General features: G+C 42.8%; 1 protein-coding gene across 1 annotated transcript; it reads right to left on the bottom strand.

Annotated features, from left to right (window-relative positions):
• LOC8066298 (putative glutaredoxin-C14) lies at positions 10,995 to 12,139 on the bottom strand. The gene has a single exon (XM_021446384.1). It carries the CDS (start codon positions 11,729 to 11,731, stop codon positions 11,414 to 11,416), a length of 318 nt encoding a protein of 105 aa, XP_021302059.1. The 5' UTR covers positions 11,732 to 12,139; the 3' UTR covers positions 10,995 to 11,413.

Genomic DNA, 19,602 nt, shown 5'->3' with positions numbered 1-19,602 from the left:
GAATCTGGGCCGTCGGATCAAACCGACATTGATTGAACGGTTATTGTTGATCCTTTAGGTCGGTGGAGCAATATCCCGAAAGAGAGTCCTGATTGGACTCTGGCTGAGGGCGGGCGCCCAGGAAAGGAGGGCGGACGCCCTGTCCCTGTGTCCTCTCGGCCTCCGCTTCGGTCCCGTGGCTTCTGGAGTCTTCTAGATGATAGAAAATTGCGCGGCACGTTAATATCTCTATGTAAACCCGACGTGTGGGCCTTTCTTTTATATTTCCTGATAACTCCCTGCAGAAATAGACAAACACCAAAACTCGTGGAATTCTGTCAGATAAAACCCTAAGTCTAGGTGTTGGTTCCATTTAGATCCTTTTCCATGATTAGTTGATGGTTAAATATGAGCATTAAGGACCGTCAATAACCAGTCAGAGATAAGCATTGACCCGACGCCCTCGCAAGCTCCGTCATCTTCATCTAATCCACAAGTCAAGGTCCTCCTCAAGATAGGAGACCTTGGACTGAAGACCCGTAGGGAAAAGGAAGTTTACCAGCAACTAAAGAATAAGGATTTCATTCATACCCCTACTCTTGATCCTATCTTGCTACAAGAAATAGGTATGGATACTGAATTCGATTTAATTTTCCAAATGGTGGGATGGACAAATTTTTGGAACATAACTGAGCTAAGTTCTTGTCTTCTCACCCTTGAATTTCTTTGTACTTTACAATATTATGAGGGGGGAATTGCTTTTCGGATGTTCAAACAGGACATTATGTTGTCTTGGAGAGAACTGAGCGACCATCTCGGTTTCTCTTCAAGATGCATCCTGGACATTGACTCCGACTTACCCAATTTTGAGAGACACCAGTTCTGGAGAGAGATATCTAGAGATGAGTTTTATAGCCAAGCCCGAACCAGCGACATGGAACACTCCACTCTTAGGATGTTCCACAAATGGCTCGGGTACAATCTTTTCCATCGTGATGATATTAGAAAAGTAAGAGTAGGAGATTTACAGGTTCTATATGCTGCTATAAATAAAGTACCCACTTCACCTGTTACACTATTGGTTTCTCATTGGCTTAGTATACCTAGTCTTCAGGGACCAGTAGGATGTACTTCACTTATCACTCGTCTAGCCTCTAATCTTAATTTGCTAGAAAACTCGTCAATGGAATTCATTGATGAATTACGAATTTATCATGGCTACGACACATTTAGACATGCTCAGATGTTGAAAAAAGAAGGGAGTGTAATGTATATGTTATACGATAATAAAGGCAAGATTCTGTTACCTAACCTGAACCTTGGCCTCTATGTTGTTCAAAATTATTTGATTGAGATTGCAGTGACACCGGTAAACCAGAGAGCTCCACAATGAGTGGCATCTGAAAGGATGACCACCCATCAAGAATGCACCTGGTATGGAGCTGATCCCGGGCCGGAAGAAGCAACGCACCTGCATTATTGTGACTACAACCCCCGAGTCCTTCGGGACCCATGGGTTCGACACGCTCAACCACAAGAGCCAACACAGGAGACATGGCCGGAGAGCCAAGATCACCAGTGGACAAACCCGCCTTTCCATTCGGACAGGTACTCCACTGATCCATATGGAGCTTCAGGGTCCAGACCTCCGCCCCAATTCGATGCAGGACGATACTCCGACGCCTCGTATGCTTTCACGAATGACTACTACCAAGAGGCCAGCGCTTTCTTCACCCGTACCGACAACACCCTCCTCGACATCCAGAATACGCAAGCAGAACATGGATGACTCCTGGAACAGCAACAAAAGTGGAACCAGGACCACGCCACTGCAGTACAAGAGCTGAGACAAGACACCACAACAATGAACGACAACATCACCACCATGATGTGATTCTGGAACATTGGGTAAGACCGACAACCACATCCTGCTTGGGGGAGTTCCTCCCTATTTTATCAAGTAAGTTTTTATTTGCCCTTCTTATTTATTCTTTTCTATTTTAGTGTTTTATTTTAAAGAGAAAAACTTAGAAAACCTAATAAATATTTTCTTGCTTTAATTTACTGCATTCTATAAATATGAAAACAAAATAAAAAGAGTGTGTAGATAAGTATGCTTATTTATCTGCCAAGTGTTAATCTCTAGAAAAATAAAAAGACCAAAAAGATGCTTGATGGAAATGATGAACAGTTGCTCTGTTTACTTACTTTCGAGTACCTAGCTTTTATATTAGAGTTCTTCTAGGAATTACTAAAAACTAAAATTTAATATCTATGGGAAGCATGAACCTAAAACTAAAGTCTAGGTAAGAGAAGGACATGATATAAAGTTTTAGCTGCTGTTTATCTTGTTCCTACTACACTGAATTCTGGGGATTTATTTTGGAAAACATGCAAATCACATGATGAGTTCCTAGCATGACAAATTTCCTACCACAGCCATACTTGCTATAACATCTTTTATTATATTCACATTGAGTTTGATCGAGCTATGTAGACCCTTAGGGGCTTTTCATGTGGTTAAATTAAGATATTCACATGCACACTACACCATTCACCACAATTTATTAAAATTGCTAAAAATAATATTATCACTCACTGTCCCAAGTGTTTTTATTCTCTTTCTCTAAAAAGATTCAATGCAAAAGAGGCATGGGTTATGCAAAAATATGCGAGGAAATAAAAAGGGGCAAGTGCCCGGAACCTCGAAAAAGAAAGAAAAAGAGTGAAACGAGCGGTAAAAATGGACAAGTGTCCGTAGTAGAATTAGGGGTACAAAGGTGCCCACTTGAGCGGAAAAAAATGGACAAGTTTCTGACAGTAGAATTAGGGGTATCTACTACCCACCTGGAAAAAAAAAAGAGAAAAGAAAAAGATAGCCCATGGTCTCCCAAAGCAAAGATCAAAGAAGAGGAGAGATAGCAATATGAGGAGCAATGAGAAGTAAGTTTTATCATTACTTATATTTCCACCACTACTATCATTTACTTCACCACACATGCACATCTTGATTTAATTATATGCTAAGTTCCTTTGGATCCATGGCTCGATTGGACAACATATGTATGAGCTATTTTTCACTTCTATAAGCTCCACTTAAATATTCCATTAGCTATAGGTAAGTGACATCTTGGTAAGGATCCACAAATACCACATATAGAGAGACTTGAGAGAATCATTGCTGGGAACTCTGAGTTTTATTTTGAAAACTTATGCAAAACTCCGGAACAAAGGTGAAGTATAGACATGAGGAATAGTGTTTGACTTAACTATTTTGTCTTTCAATTTCTTAAGACTTAAGTGCAGGTACTAAGCTCCATGACACTTCACTCTTATCTGGAAGAATTTTTATGTGAAAGCATGTGTGCCTGTCAAGAAAGAAAACATTGAAGCAACTCCTAATCCATCTGAGTTTAGCTGTTTGCTCAGGGACGAGCAAAGGGTAAGCTTGGGGGAGTTTGTTGACGGTCCTTAAGTACTAAATTTAACCATCAACTAAACATAGAAAAGGATCCATATGCACCAAACATCTAGAATTAGGGTTTTATCTGACAGAATTCCACGAGCTTTGGTGTTTATCTATTTCTGCAGGGGGTTATCAGAAAATATGGAGAGAAGGCCCACATGTCATGTTTACAACGAGATAATTATGTGCCACGCAATTTTCCATAATCTAGAAGAGTCCAGAGCCACGGGAACGAACGGGAGACCGGACGGGCTCGGGGGTAGGGCGCCCGCCCTCCCCTCTTGGGCGCCCGCCCTGGCATAGGGGCCAATCAGGACGAATCTCCTGGATCGTGCTCCACCACCTTTGAGGATGAATCTAAACCATGCAATCAATGTCAGTTTGATCCGACGGCCCAAATTCACTTGAAAGGACTATATAATCAAGGCCTCTCCACCCTAGGGGGAGAGAGGAGAAATCATTATCAGAGAAAGCCATCAAAGTTAGGGTTTAGACTTCTCTCCCACAGAGAATTAGAATTAGCTACTCCCTAATCCTTCAAGTTTAGAGGATTGATTAGATAGAATTAGAGAAGTAGAGCACTACGCTCTGGATTCGGATCTTCGTTAATAAAGATTGGTATTATTTCATATCTTTCTCTACTACTTTATTCTAATTGCATTATGTCTCTATTTATTATGCTCTTAGTTTGCTCTAGTTCTATATTTGACATAGTTATGATTGATAATAAGTTTATGTATAAGTTTGCAAAGCGCTTAGCTCTTGACACGTGGGAGTTAAGTGGTAGATCACATGTAGGCGTGGTGCTTAGATGTTATTTACCTGCAAATGTATCCTATTGGCCGGGCCGTGTGGTAGTTCGCGATAGTGACAGCTTCGTTGATTCTTATATAGTCCACCCTCAGTTGATAGGACAGGCAGAATTTGTATTGCGGAGTAAGTCTTGCGATGCTCTGATTTACTTTAGCAATGTTCCTTATACATGAATGAAGAGTCTTTTATGCTATATATGATCTTGTAGATAACTAGAGTAGATTGTGACTTAGTAGATAGTAGATAACTTAGAATCCATTCTCTAGCTAATCTGTTGTCAACTTACATATATGAGGAGTAGTCTATTTTCTAATCGTTGTGTTATTTACCCATGAGCTTATATTTCATTATCATTATTATTATGACTTACCCCCTGCCGAAGTAAGTGACTGTGTGACGAGTTCCTCATTAGTAATCATGTCCTTGCAAGTTTATCTCTAGTTTATGCCTTGATTGATTTTATCCTTATCTCCATCTCCACTGTTCTCTTAAGCAAAATTATAAATAACGATACGTGGAATACTTTTCTGGTGAAATGCTACAATGAGGTGTTTTATTTGTGCGCTTGCGGATAGAATAGATTATTTTCTAGAGAGCCTTTACATTTATAAATACCTTTGTACACTCTGGCACCATGCTGGGGATGACAACCTAGTATCTAAGTGGTGTTAGTCAGTGTCAACATTGTGTAGTTGCTCTTGTAATTAGTTAGCTTGTATAGCTTGCTAGTTACCTTCTTGCTTGTGTAGCTAGAAGTAGTTCCCCTTGCGTGGCTAATTTGGTTTTGTGTAACCTTGTTAGTCACATTGCTTAGTTTGTGTAGCTAAGTAAGTTGCGCTCTATAATTTGGTATTAGTTGCCTTGTTATTGAGCTTTGTTAGTGAGCTTAGGAGCTTTGTGTTTTTGCTTACTAGTTGTGTAGGTGCTCTCCGGTTTGCAAAGTACTAGTGGCATAGGTTTTTTTTACCTAGCTCCTAGAATTGGTTAGGTGAGCTCTTGCTAAGGTAGCACCTTGTTTGCTTGTTTAGGATCTTTTACAAGGTGCTAGAGAACTTAGATAGAGGGGTAGTCTTAGCTAGACCGATAGTTTTAATTCTGCATTTGTTTTGGTTAGCCGACATGATAAGTTTTAGAAAGGACTATTCACCCCCCCTCTAGTCCGTCATCTCGACCCTTCAACCTAGCCCGCATTCCTTTGGGATCAAATAAATTGGACACCTGGTATTCCCAACAAAGTGCTACACAATAGTTCTATGCGCTTGCAGAATCTCTCATACCTTGCGGAAGCATTGTCACATATTTCTAGCGTTAGGATTGATAACCCTGCTAAGTGACACTAACAAATACCGAGAAGCATTTCTAGCACTATTGCTTGGGATAGAACTAAAACTCTATTCTAAGTAGTGATGTTAAGAAGTGTCAACACTTATTGTCTAAGTTTAGTCAATTATTTTGGTATTATATTGACTTTGAATAAAAACACTAACTAAAATATTCTCAATCTCATCAAAATCTTATGATTTTTGAAACTTTGTCCTAGTTCGAGGTAATATGTAAAAGCTATGAATTTTCAACACAAGTTGATGTTCAAATTGTAAAATTGATAAGTAAAGTATTTGTGCCAGTGGCTTTTACTTTTATTTAGTATGGATAACCATGGAGCATAGATGTATCCATGCCAATTGGTATTCAGTTAGGTAACATGAGCCAGCACCAACAGACACAATGAGTGGATAACACTTAGATGGTATTTTCATACTATGTGAGGTGGCATGAATTATAGGCTTGTCCATAAAAGTTATAATTTTACCAACACTTATGAGATAGTAGGTAAGAGCATTGTTTAGTAATGTTTGGTAATTATTCTAATTTTTAAATTCTCCTAATTTTTTTACTATTATCTTGCTAGGTTTCAAATAATACTCTCCACAATTCACAATACTTGTTTTAACCATGGGCACAAGAATTAAGGAGGTATACAAAATTAGTTTGTATTTAGTGATATTTACCAATATAGCCTCATAAAAAATGCATCTTTCTTATATGGTACTTTTTATTTTGAACTTACTCGTATGGCCCCAAAATAAAATTATCTCCCTTCTATGGCCTCCATCCGTGTTTGGCACTTTGATGGTGTTAAGTCAATGGTAAAAGACCATTTTACCCCTAGCAAAAAAATACATAGTTTTATTTGTCTATCGTATATTTTAAAACTTATTTTGCGTAATATTACTACAAACTTACCTGTACATTTTAAAACATATTTGTGTAACATTAATCTAAACTTACTTGTACATTTTAAAATTTACTTGCGCAATATTACTCCAAATGTATAATAGACAAATAAAAATCTACATTTTTTGCTAGGGGCAAAATGGTCATTTTACCCTTTATTTAACACCATTAGGTGCAAAAAATAGACAGAAGGCCATGGAAAGAAGAAATTTTCATTTTAAGGCCATATAGGTAAGTTCAAAATAAAAAGGGTCATATAAAGAAGATGTATTTTTTCCAAGGCCATAATGGTAAATGGATCATGTGTTTATGGTGTCCAAATGACACACCATACCCACTCTCTCCCATACTAGTTATAATGGAATAAAGGATGGGTCACATTGAAAAAAAAGTAAGCCAAAGTTTCCTTGGGTTTGGAACAAGTAACATGAAGATGGTAGAAGATGCTAAAACAACAAGTGTAGTGAAATGGAGGGAGTAGTTTTTGTAAGGAAAATGACACCTAGCTAGTTCCCTTAAGTGATTTTGGTGATTGGATGACAACATGATCATTTTGTGCACTAGTATAGAAGGTTTTAGTCCTATGGATGCAAGGGCGGACTTGGACAAGGCAACATGGATCAAGTGATCAACACCTCAAGAAAGGACAAAGAGCTATGTTGAAGACCTAGAAGGCATGCAAGAAGTCCAAGACATCAAATATAAGAATCCCAAACAAGAAGACGCAAAGAAAGAAAGTTCAAGGAACACTGCACAAAGTCACTAGAAAGCTTTGGTGATACGCATAGAGTAAAGCACCATTGAAAGAAGCAGTAGTGGACAATAGGATTAGCCTAATCATCCTGTACTCGCTAGATTTCTTTGGTGATATACTATGGGTAAGCAACAAAGCTTAAGTTCTTGGCCATCAATAGGGTAGAAAAGTTAGAGGCACGGTGGAGGCACCGAAACCTTCCCATGATAGGGCACTAGAGAGACATGGTGTTAGTTACAAGCTCTATAGAAGGTTTTCAAGGCAACTGGAACCTTCTAGTGATGGGGACCAGAGAAACATGGTGTAGTTAGAGGCTCTATAGATGGGTTTTTGGTCCACCGTGAGCACCAAAGAAAACCACTAGAGAAAAGGTCCTCCAACGGCTATATTTTAGGAGAGAGGCTATAAATACCCCTTGGTTAGCCATTTGTGTCTTGTTAGAGCTAAGGAAAGTTGTAGTGACTTGGGCTCATCTCTTAGTTTACTAGCCACCAAAAGTGCTTAAGGAAGATTAGGTGATGAGCCATAGTGCTTCACGAAGGGCTTACATTTGCATACCTCTTCCTACCTAGCGGTGCTTGCATGCACTATTGTTGTACCCAAGGGGCTTGTAATCTTGTGACATCACACCAATAATTGTGTCTGTTGTGTGGCCATTGTCGATATTGGTGTACTAGAGTGAACAAGGCCTATAGTGATTAGGTAGGAAGCTCAATAGTGGAGATGGCGGGAAGTGATTTAGGAGAGGCTGAACAGAGACCTACTTGGGTGTGGGGATGTCTTGTGGGCTATCCATATAGTTACCTGACTGGGAGCTTGGCCCTTGTGAGGCCATCCTTGCAAGGGGATCCAACAAGGACCAAGGGGAAGCATGAACTTTTGATGCCTTAGAAAAATCATCATCCTAGGAGTTTGCATATCTCCAACTCATTTATGTTTTCTACATTTACTTCCTTTCCTTGGTTGTCTGCTTTACCATGCTGAAAGCCCTAGTTTGGTTTTGGATAATTGATGAAACCCTAGTACTAACCTCTATACTAAGTGTGTGTAGGCTTAATGAGGTTAGTACATGTCAAGTGATGGAGCAAGATATGATCATGGTGATGATCGTGATGACCACAAGATGATCAAGAGCTCAACTTGGAAAACAAGAAAGAGAAAAACAAAACCCTATGGAGATCAAGGCAAAGGTATTGCTTAGGGTTTTAGTTTTGGTGATCAAGAAACCATAGAGGGTATGATCACATTTAGGATAGATAGCCATACTATAAAGAGGGAAATTCTTTGGCTAAGCGGTTATCAAGTCCCACTAGGTGTCATTGTTCATGTGCATACATTTAGAACCTAGTGAGCTAACTTAACTCATTCGAAGAAAATGGTTGTGAAAATTCTAACACACTTGCACATGTTGGTACACACATGGTGGTGTTGGCACACTTTGAGAAGGAGGTGGAGTTTGAAGGGTAGAGAGGGGTTTGGGTTCCTCTCTCCCTCCCGCCGAGCTTGCGAGGCGAGATTTGGTGCTTTTGAGAAAACGAAATGCATATTTTCTATTGGGAGTGTTTTTCACCGGACGCTGGCCACGGAGGCATCGGACACTATGTGTCCGGTGTGTTGTCAGTTTGTGGCGCGGATGTAGAGTGAGCATCAGACGCGGGCTGGACACTGTTCACGCGTCCGGTGTGCCTGCGCGTTTGTATTGCTCTCTGAGTAAGGGTCCGGTGCTGAGGGGAGCGTCCGGTGGTGTGCGTTCGGTGACCCCGTGCGCTTTACACCCTCTCTACGTATAGGTTCGGTGTGCACCGGACACGACCGGTGCCCTCTTAACCGCGTCTAGTGGTTTGAATGTGACTGTTAGAGATCGACGCGCGAGATTCAAGTTGGGGGCACGTGGCTGTCTTCTAAGCACCAGACGCAGGGTTTGAGTGTCCGGTGGCTCACCTGCAGTGAGTCCAGTGTCCTAGTGAGGACGAGGTTCGTGCTACACCTCTTAGCCGCCGAACCACCAAGTGTTGGTCGACACAATAGGGACATAGTGTGCCGGCAAGTACGTGAACCTCGGGAGAAAAATCAGTGTCTCAATTGCGTTTGATTGGCATTCTCCCGGTGCTTGATTGTTTACAAATTGGTGATTGGTTTATCCCCTACACGGTGATAGAAATATCTCATCCTCTCCATTTACTTACCACAAAGTAGTGTAATTAGTTTAGTTTCTTACTTTGTCTTGTGTAGCTTAGTTCACTAGTGTAGCTTGTAGTGACATAACTCTTGTGTGCCTAGTGATCATATCGACTAGAATTGTTGGACAGGTGGCTTGCAAACACCCCATTAGAACTAGAGCAAAAAGCTTAACTTTATTATTTACTAACCTCTTGCTCTAGTAAGTTCGTAGATTTTTTAAAATAGGCTATTCACCCCTCTCTAGCCATACTAGGACCTTTCACATACCTAGTCTACCTTGCTAGGTTAGTTGAATAGGATTGGAACCTAGATTGCACAATTCTTTTGCGTTAGAGATAACAACACTTAGCAAAACCATAGGGCGCGTCTAGATATCTTGCATAGGTTTTGATAAGTAGGTTTTAGAGACCATTAGTTTTTAAGTAGTTGAATTCACCCCACTCCACCACCTTCTATAGTTATCACAGCCCTTCTATTGGTATTAGATCTAGTTGGCTCAAATTTAGACCTTGGCTTAATTATCATTGAGCTGACACTCTTTAGAGTGGAAAGAATAGATATTAGCAAACCTTGGACTTTGATGGAACTACTCCTATTGGCATGCTAGAAATGTCTTGCTACATAGAAATGGTTGGTCTAGGTGTTTGGAGAGTCACTAGTAATAGGACAAAACCCATAAAGAATCCCAATAATGCCCACCCCTAGTGACGAAAAGGATTCCCACCTCAATCCTCATGCTAGTTTGCTAGAAATTATTTATGTGAGTCAATGAACAAAGATGTGTTTAATCAGAATTTAATGCAAACAAAAGATAATGAAATATTGCTAAAATTGCAAGAGCTTCATGATAGGACTAGCAACATTCATGAACAAAAATATTCCTATGTTAGCCACACCTATTATTCTTTGCTTATGTTTCCTAATGATTGTAAAAGATATGTATTCAAGTTTGAACTAACTTCTCACAAGTTATACAAGTTTTAGAGCATTGTGGCTCAGGGATCTCCCCTTCCCCATCCGTGTTCAAATCCTGGTACACCTTCTTATTTCAATGCTTAGGGGGGCTTCTTCCCCAGTATTGGTTGAGTTTTTTGTATTCAAATTTAGATCAAATCGTGAGTGTGCAATAGGTTTTGACCAAGGTGAGTGACACAGATGTGGTGAGGAAGTTCATCTTGGCACCATACCCCATGACAAATATGCCTCCATCATCACCATCCTCCACAACATGGAGGACTTGGGCAAAATGACCCCCACAATTGTCATTGGCAAGATTGTGGCATTTGAAAAATGCCACGATAAGATGGATTCATCAAGCAATCAAAGCATTTCTTTCACATGTGACAAGCTCACTTATTCCTCACTTATTTCCCAATACATCAAGTTCTCTAGGACGGAAGGAATATTGCAAAATACATATATATTGGTCTATATTAATTTGGATGGGCAAAACCATGTTTTTTTCTTAAAAAAAGTAAAAACGAAGTTAGCTAACAAATAAAGATGCATGTATCACCATGCATACATAATGCATGTGATGCTAGCTACTTACATTCATAACACATGTCATCGAACATACTGGTTACTTATAAACTCTGATATACATATACTTATATTGATATTCATATAAGCCCGTGGAAAAAGGGCGATGCATGCATGGATCAGTACACGCACGCACCTCCATTGCAAAGTTATTCAGAAACATCAAAAAAGAAGAAAGAAGAAACAACATATAGCTAGGCCTCCATCTCTCTCGCTCACTAGCTAGCTCCTATACAAGGCATATGCATGCATGAAGCTAGCAAAGCCCGTTTGCCTTATTTGTTATTCCTGTCAGAACTCAGAAGAACAGGACGGGAAAAAACCTGCCCTTGACACGTACACACACACACTACTAAGTACTAACCTTAGTCTCTTTATTATTCATTATTCCCGCGCGCGCATGCATGCAGGCATGCATCAGCAGTCAGCATGCAGGTGTGTCTCTACAACCAGAGCGCGCCGGCGCTCTTGAGCATGGGCACGAGCTCGCCGGCGAGGTGGAGCGACATGACCCTGTTGGTGCCGCCGACGAGCTTGCCGCCGATGAAGACGGCGGGCACGGCGGGGCCTCTCCCGCCGAGCATCTTGAGCAGGGCGCGCTCCATGTCCTTGCCCCTGGGGTCGCTGTCCAGCTCGTGCACCAGCGCGTTCACGCTCAGCTGGTCCGCCATGAGCTGCGTCACCGTGTGGCACATGCAGCAGCTGCTCAGCGTGAACACCACCACCGCACGCTCCGATGCGATCTTCATCACGCGCTCCATTTTTCAGTTAAAACTTCGTTGCCTTAATTTGCTTTGCTTTGAGTAGCTTGGCTTGGCTAGCTTTTCCAATGGCTATGTTCTATCCAATGCAAGCAATCTCTCTCTCTCTCTCTCTCTCTCTCTGATCTCTCTCTCTCTCTCTCTCTCAGCTGCGTTGTTGGTAGCAGTGGATGTGGATGATGGACGTGAAGATGGATCGATGAGCTAGTAGTGACGAGTGATGGTTTGGGAGTAGAGGGGGTGGCTGCCTTTTATAGAGTCTGCAGGGCAGCCAGCTGGTCTACATAGAACTGCGAGTAGCTAGCAGGGATATCAAGCACGGAATTCATGAACTTTTTCGAGCAAAGGCAAGCTTTGTATATATCATCGTCTGCTCGGTTAGTGTGTGATGAGCTGATGACCTCTCTGGGAGTTTCTAGAGAGTAAAATAAAAATGTTGCAAGGAATCTATAAGCTGGAGATAACAGTGTGTGTAATGCATATATGGCTACTAGCTGGCTAGTAGAGCTATAGGACCATACATCACGTCTCTGACTTTTAACGATCGATATGATGTATAGTATTAAAATAAGATCAATGCAACACAATGCACACCTATCTGTAGAGTTTTGGAACCAAAAGGTCTCTATGCATGGTTTGGTCACTGCTTTGTTGAAAAAGGATCGTGTGCATGCATGCATATATGTTTTGGATAACGCATGAGCCGTCTTTTCAATATATGGGCCCAAGGAACATATCTTGGAATGTTATGTCCTGTGTTGACCTACTGGCCTGGCATCTCAATCTTATGTATGCAGCATAGACCTTTCTCTTCTCTTATATTTGCTATATCATCATATTCATGAAAATTAAAGTTTCTGCAAAATCAGTCGAGTTGATATTTGTCGTCATCTCCTAGAAAATATTTGATGAGTAGTGTTTGGTTTGCGAAAATCACTCCATCCTAAGTTGGTGCATGTTGAGTCCATTTCCTCAAAATTTGGTGGAATGAATTCATTTCTCGTACTAGTATTAAGTATTAGCTTATGAGGAATTGAATAATAAGGTCATGATAGATCAACTGGCCCATTCTATTCCACACTAAACAAATAAGTGAGGAGTGAGCAGATGATGGCCTAACTCATTCCTCAAACCAACCACCCTATGTGTGTTGGTACCTCTATTGCCTAGCTCTCCCCTTCTTCTAAGTTGTGGGAGCAAAGGCGGAAAGAGGGGTAGCATCAATATGATCATATCAGTGACCATGATAATGTGTTGATATAATCTTCAAAGAAGAAACCATGATGATGCATGCATGCATGCAGTCTCTGATGTTTCCATTATTAACAAAATGAAGAACAATCCTATTAATGGCGCATTTTAAAAGTACAGTGCGACCTAATAACTAAAGCATACTCTTAGAACTATTGATCTTCCAATTATGGAATGGTGTGGCACTAGCAGAAACCACTACATGCTTAACAAAAGAAAAATAGCTGGCAACCCTATATTTGCGCTCTTATTTTAGTTGTTAGCTTCAAATAACTAATGAAAGAAATTTAATCTAATAGAAGACCCGGCTATTAGCTAGGATAAAAAACATGAATATATTTATATGTCAATTCTCTATCAACTCCAGATGTGCCTAGCCAGCTAGTTCTAGGCATGGAATAGATTGAAAGCAAGCATAACCAGGATTCTTCATAGATAGATAGAGCTAGGGCATAAGTCTGTGTTTATTCCATGATTTTGCAATAAAAACGATCATACAAGAATCAATCCATCGATTACCTCCCAACAAAATTTCTATTTGAACATAAAAAAAAAAGTCACGTGTAAAAGAATCTATTGATTGATTTGGTCGTGTCATATATATTGGCTTGGTTATTGCTGAAAGGGCAGGGTGCAGAGGCCACATGTGGTTATGTACAAATCACATGTGTTGGTCGGATATATCGAACTTATCGATTATTGATCTCAGAAGATAAATCAGAATAAGAATGGTCAGATAATCTGTTTATTGTCGCCTTTAATAGCACCGCGCACTATGTTCTGTCATTGTAATGTTTTCTATCAGTTTCTAAAGTTAGTATTGCTGTGTTAAAACATGTATATAACAAATGGTATTAGTTGATAATTAAAGTTTCTATATAATAGCAAAAATTATAATGGGTAAAAGCTCATGTGCCTCTAAATATAGTCCATGTAAAACCCTAAAATATTTACCTCTTCTATTACAATGTTTAAGTATCGCCACTTTCTCTGATCTGATCACCATACTTTTCACATTTCATCATCATGTTTCTCTGATAACCTGAATAACAAATTTAACTTTCAGTAACATAACTGGCTGCTGGTTACTGGCTTACTTCTTGGATTTTCCTCAAGTGCTACTGCGGGGATTTGATCCCCTAGGTTTTTGATACCTCAGATATCTTCACATTTGACAAATGGCATGTGACTTGAAGAGCATTAGAGACGTATAGCGGCAGTACAGGTTGGATTGTGATGGCTGGAATCCATAGCGGCAAGATAATGTACCGGACGTGACTGCGTGCACAGATGCCAAATCTGATGGGATTTGAGCTTAACTGGAATCTCAAAATCTGCAGTAGTGTACCGATATTATTCTGTAAGTTAGCAGAAAATCAATTTCACCAGAAAACTAGACGGTAGAATTGATCTCTTTCTGCATTTCTTTGGTTACGAAAGCAATCAACTTGCACTACTACAAATCTGATTTTCGTAGCACGGTTTTCATCACCGGTTTGACTAGAACTGGCGGTGATAATATATATTTCACCGCCGGTTCAAAAGCCGGTGGGGTACAGTGAGACAAAAAACCGGCGCCGGGTAACCAGCCGGTTGGTGGATGATCCGGGGATGAAAACCGTGGTGCTATTATCACACATAAAACAATCGACAACTAGGGCATGAGCATGCATATATAAGAGTTCTACAAGGATATCGAACTGAGTTAGTTGTGAAAGTTCCCCCCTTTGGGGCTTACATTTTTTCTTTTTCCTTTTTGCCTGTCATCACAGCTAAATTCTGACACAAACACAAACTGATCTTCAGGATGAGTTGTGTGTATACAATACATGGATGCACACAGCTGCCTTGCGTAGACCAGAATTTTCTGAATGTACAGCAAATTGTTGTGGTACGGTGAAGCTCCTGCATTTTCCAACTGCAACAAGCCACAGTGCATGGAAAATATGTGTGTACCATGTCATAGCAAGAATGGTGCCAACAACAACAATGACTGGGAATACTAGTATGGTACAGCCAACTGCTCTTCGTCATACGACACATGGAACCAATTCTGACAGGCTGATCAATCGAGACGGTTTCGAAGGAACCAGGGATCAATCCCCTCAGCAGCAGCAAGTTTCAGAATAGGATCCGAATTGAAACCGCCAGTCAGTCAGGACTCATCGCCTCACTGACCTGCAGCCTTATCTGTGGCACGGAATATATCAACCATGCAACTTGCTTGCACGTGGCTTTTCTCAGCAGATTGAGCTGCCGTTGCTTTGTAAAACCAGCCTGACCTTATCAGATATGAGGCGTTGCGATGCCACGAGCCGGCGCTGCAATAATCTTTTCTTTACATATCCTTGGTGGGTTCATCCTTCCCTACAAAACTCTTCGATCAGTGGGCTAAAGATAGCAAAGTTAGAGCAAAAGATGTTGTGGCACAGTTGCTATCTACCTGTATGATGCTGCAGGGGCATCTGAACAAAGTCAGATATTATCTGATCTTTTCTCTAGTTTCTTTTCTAATATTTTTTTATACATGACGCAAACATCCGGCACAAGCATGGAAGATTGAATATTTGGATAGAGAGATTCGTATCCACTATACCGGCCTTGATAGTACTCACCTGGAAAAGAAAGAAAGCAAGGAGGAAGAAAAAGCTAGTGCTCTGTAGAGCAATCTCCATTGCTCCAGAATCCTTTTATTCTTTTTGGTGTTTCCTCAGTACTTGACTCCTCAACTTCACAAGGGTCATTGTGGCTCCTGCAACAAGTTAGTTAGTTTACCTCTAGGCATATCATCACATCCAATCCTACTGTGCATAATTTCGAGCAAAGAAAATTACAGAATTTAAATGGGTGAAGAATGTAACCATGGGTTGATTTGTCAGCAGTTACTGCAATTTGTTCAGCCATAGTTCAAGAAATTATCAGAGACATACAAGTCAACTTTTAGTTAGAACAAATGATTTCTCTAGTGCTTTCATCTTCTCTAGAGAAATATACGCATCTGATGGTACAATTCACATTGTGCTTATGATTCTATACCATGTGCTTCACACAAGACGTCAAGACCTAACCTAGAGAGCTACACTGTTGCTATATGCCTTAAAGTCCATGATATGCCGACACCTACGAGGATCTTATGCCTTGGTCTGTGCCATCCCATTTGTCCAAGTGGTCTCTAGTATCTAGGAATTGAAGTTCATTTTTCCCATAGGCATCACGCGTAGCTCCTTAGCTCAAACCAAAACCAGCTAGACTGGCTTTAGCAGATCCTTACATATCAAAATCTATCCATCCATGTAAATGTAAACAATTTGAATTCCAATAAAAACATGGCAATTGGGACCAGTTGATGTCTATGACACTATCCTACGTACCTATGCGATGAGGTCCAGGAGACTGACTCTATCATCCTTTCATCGTCACCTTCAGAGAATCCCCTTTGGATGAGCTGTGTTGATTTGGATGCTTCTTTCTTTCCATTGTTCTGTTATTTCAAGATGCCACAATGTTTGTTTTCAGTGAAAGAGGCATGATATTTTTAGAACCACATTTTTTTCCAAAGAAAGGTTTCATCTCAACCTTCAAATGCATAGCTAACAAAGAAGCATGTAACTATATATACCGAACTGAAGCATTTCAGACCTACAAAACTTTTAACAGAATGAGATGAAGTTTTCAGGTACGGCATGTACTTGGGCAATAATGACCTAAATCTCAGAGTTGATACCAGCTATTTTAATTTGCAAAGAATCTATCGCCTTTATGGTATTCATGCCCTTATCAGTAGTGCAGTGGCACTAGCTAGAACTGTGTGGTAGTGCGAATAAAAACAAAGAACAATATGCAAGATTGTACGATCGTTGACACCAAGAGGAGGATTGCTACTACTCTGTGACCTTGATGGATCGATTCCGTGACGAATTGCATACAGCGATGCCTTGGGCAGGATGGATGATGGTTCCCTCAGCATCGAGCATGTTGCTGTACGTCAAAGTAGCGATGATGATATATATCATTCTGTCTAAGGATCCTCTAGGATCAATGTGCGGCGTGGCGCCACAGTAGTAGCGATGGCCACAGGCTCATCTTTATTCTTGACTTCATCCATATACCACTCTTAAAAGAAGAAAAAGACAGGCAACGTATATAGTGTAGATAGAAAAAAAAAAGATATATATGCACAATGTACGTACGGATGCAGGATGGATGCATGGTTGCGTAAGTCTTCCAAGTTGGGTGGTCCTCTCTGTCAGCATATCTTTTCTCTACGATTTCAGTGACTGTATTTCCCTCGTTAACGCATCTGCAATTCTGCAATGCCAAGTGCTTGCTGCAACATGGGTGTTCAACTTCAAAGAGAGATAATGTAGCCAAACCATAAAAAAAACACCCATGTTCAATGTCATGTGGGGCCAGCCGTACGTCAGGCGCCGGCGCAACCGTGACATCCGCCGAACTTAGGAACGCGCTGCGCGCGCACAAGAAGAAGAGGTCCAAGCGGGATTCGAAATTAGTGGCTAGGAAATATTAGTGTTAGCTATTTTTGATTAGTCCTAAACTCAAGGAGAGATTGTTAGTTTCCCTTTCATGCAAGCCGGATGGCTGTTTGTATTCCCAAACATTCCCATGAGAGAATTAGGCAAGATCAATCAACCAAACTCTCTCTTCCTCCCTCGAACATTCTCAAGCCCAGAAGGCGAGAGGGGCATAACCTCCGTTCTGGAAGACACGGCACGAGACTACGAGCTACGTAGTCGAGGGCCGGCTACCCTAGATCACCAGGCTCTTGACAACCTGGTATCACAATCCAATCGATCATCGGCATCCTCAGCCACCGCGCCATCATCTTCGACACCAGCAGCTACACCAAACCCATCGCCCACCCATTCCACAGCCTCCACCGCAAATCCCAGTCCACCGCCATCTTCCACTGCCCTCGCAACCACCCCAGCCGCCGTGGCTGAACCCACCCTCGCCGAGGTCATGGACATGCTCAAGTCCATGCGCACGGAGATGTCCACCCTCAAGTCTGGCGTGGCGACCATGAAGGACAAGTCCTCATCGTCTTCCGGCGGCGGTGACGATCGTCGTTCCGAAGGCCCGCGAGATCAGGACTTCCACCCCAAGCACAAGAAGTGGGATTTTCCCCGCTATATGATGGCACGACCGATCTGATGCTATTCCTCAACAAATGTGAGGCCCACTTCCGCCAACATCGAACCATGGCGGAGGAACGGATGTGTATCACGTCGTACCACCTCGACGACATCGCGCAGCTGTGGTTCACGCAGCTCCAAGACGATGACGGCACACTGACGTGGGGCGCTTCAAGGACCTCCTGGACCTGTGGTTCAGACCCCCCACCGCTCCGCCCCAATGTTCGAGCTCGCCGAGTGTCGGCACACCAGGACGGTGGAGGAGTACTCCAACCGTTTCTAGGCTCTCCTACCGCGCGCGGGTCGCCTCGAGGAGGCCCACCGCGTCCAACTCTACACAGGGGACTCCTTCTGCCGATTAGCAACGCCGTCCGCATCCACAACCCCGTCACGTTGGCGGCGGCCATGAGCCTCGCACACCAGGTGGAGATGATGGAGGGCGAAAGGCTGCCTCCGCACCCCCCCTCAGGCGCCCCCGCGCGGTCCCCCTCCGGCGCCAGCACCACGACCTGCACTACCGGCGCCACCACCGATCCTGCAGCTGCCAGCACCTCCGGTGGCCTCTCAGCCGGGCCGCGGCGAGGGAACACAGCAGCACCTCTCTCCAGAAGAAATGGCGGAACGAAGCCGCCAAAACTTGTGCTTCAACTGCAACTGGTCATAACAGGTTCTGCAAGCGCATTTTCTTCGTCGATGGCGTCAAGATCGACGACGAGCTAGAAGGCGAGGCGGCGGTCACTGCGATTTCTGGGGAGGTGGAGGCACCAACCTTCTCCCTCCATGCGGTCGCGGGCCTGGCCATCGGCAAGACCATGCAGGTCCGCGTCTCGGTGGGCGCGACGTCCCTCATCGCCCTCCTGGACACGGGATCCACTCACAGCTTCATCGGCGAGGAGGCCGCGCACCGGACCATTCTGCCGATCCAACCTCGTCCGCGCTTGACGGCCACGGTCGCCAATGGCGAGCGCGTGTCATGTCTAGGCGTCCTCCGCGGCACCCCGTTGCTCATCGACGACTTCCGCTCCACCGTCGACCTCTTTGTCATGCCTCTTGCAGGATACGACATCGTCCTAGGGACAGACTGGATGGCGACCCTGGGATAGCTGGTGTGGGACTTGGTCGAGGGCACCGCCTCGTTCCAGCACGAGGGACACGTCGTGCGCTGGTCCGCCGTGCCGGCCCCTGGCGCCCTTGGCCCCTACACCACCACGGCCAGTGACTCGCTCCTGGAGGAGCTTCTGGCGCAGTTCGACACCGTCTTCGCCGAGCTGACCAGCCTGCCTCCTCCCCGGGGCCGCGAACATGCCATCACACTCAAGCCGGGCGTGGTCCACCCGTACCGATACCCGGCGGAAATGGGCGGGGCCAGGGGTATGCCCCTGTATTCCATGGAATACCCATAATTTTTGTGACAAACACAAATATATGTATATATATACACATGTATAATCAGCATGTTAGTTTGTT

The sequence above is a fragment of the Sorghum bicolor genome, chromosome 8 (assembly GCF_000003195.3).
Source record: "Sorghum bicolor cultivar BTx623 chromosome 8, Sorghum_bicolor_NCBIv3, whole genome shotgun sequence".
In the NCBI taxonomy this organism is placed as follows: Eukaryota; Viridiplantae; Streptophyta; class Magnoliopsida; order Poales; family Poaceae; genus Sorghum; species Sorghum bicolor.
This window is presented reverse-complemented; position numbering and strand designations above follow the sequence as displayed.

Bases quoted from the DNA above. Each gene is read 5' to 3' on its own strand.
- LOC8066298 (XM_021446384.1), bottom strand. From the start codon at position 11,731: ATGGAGCGCGTGATGAAGATCGCATCGGAGCGTGCGGTGGTGGTGTTC.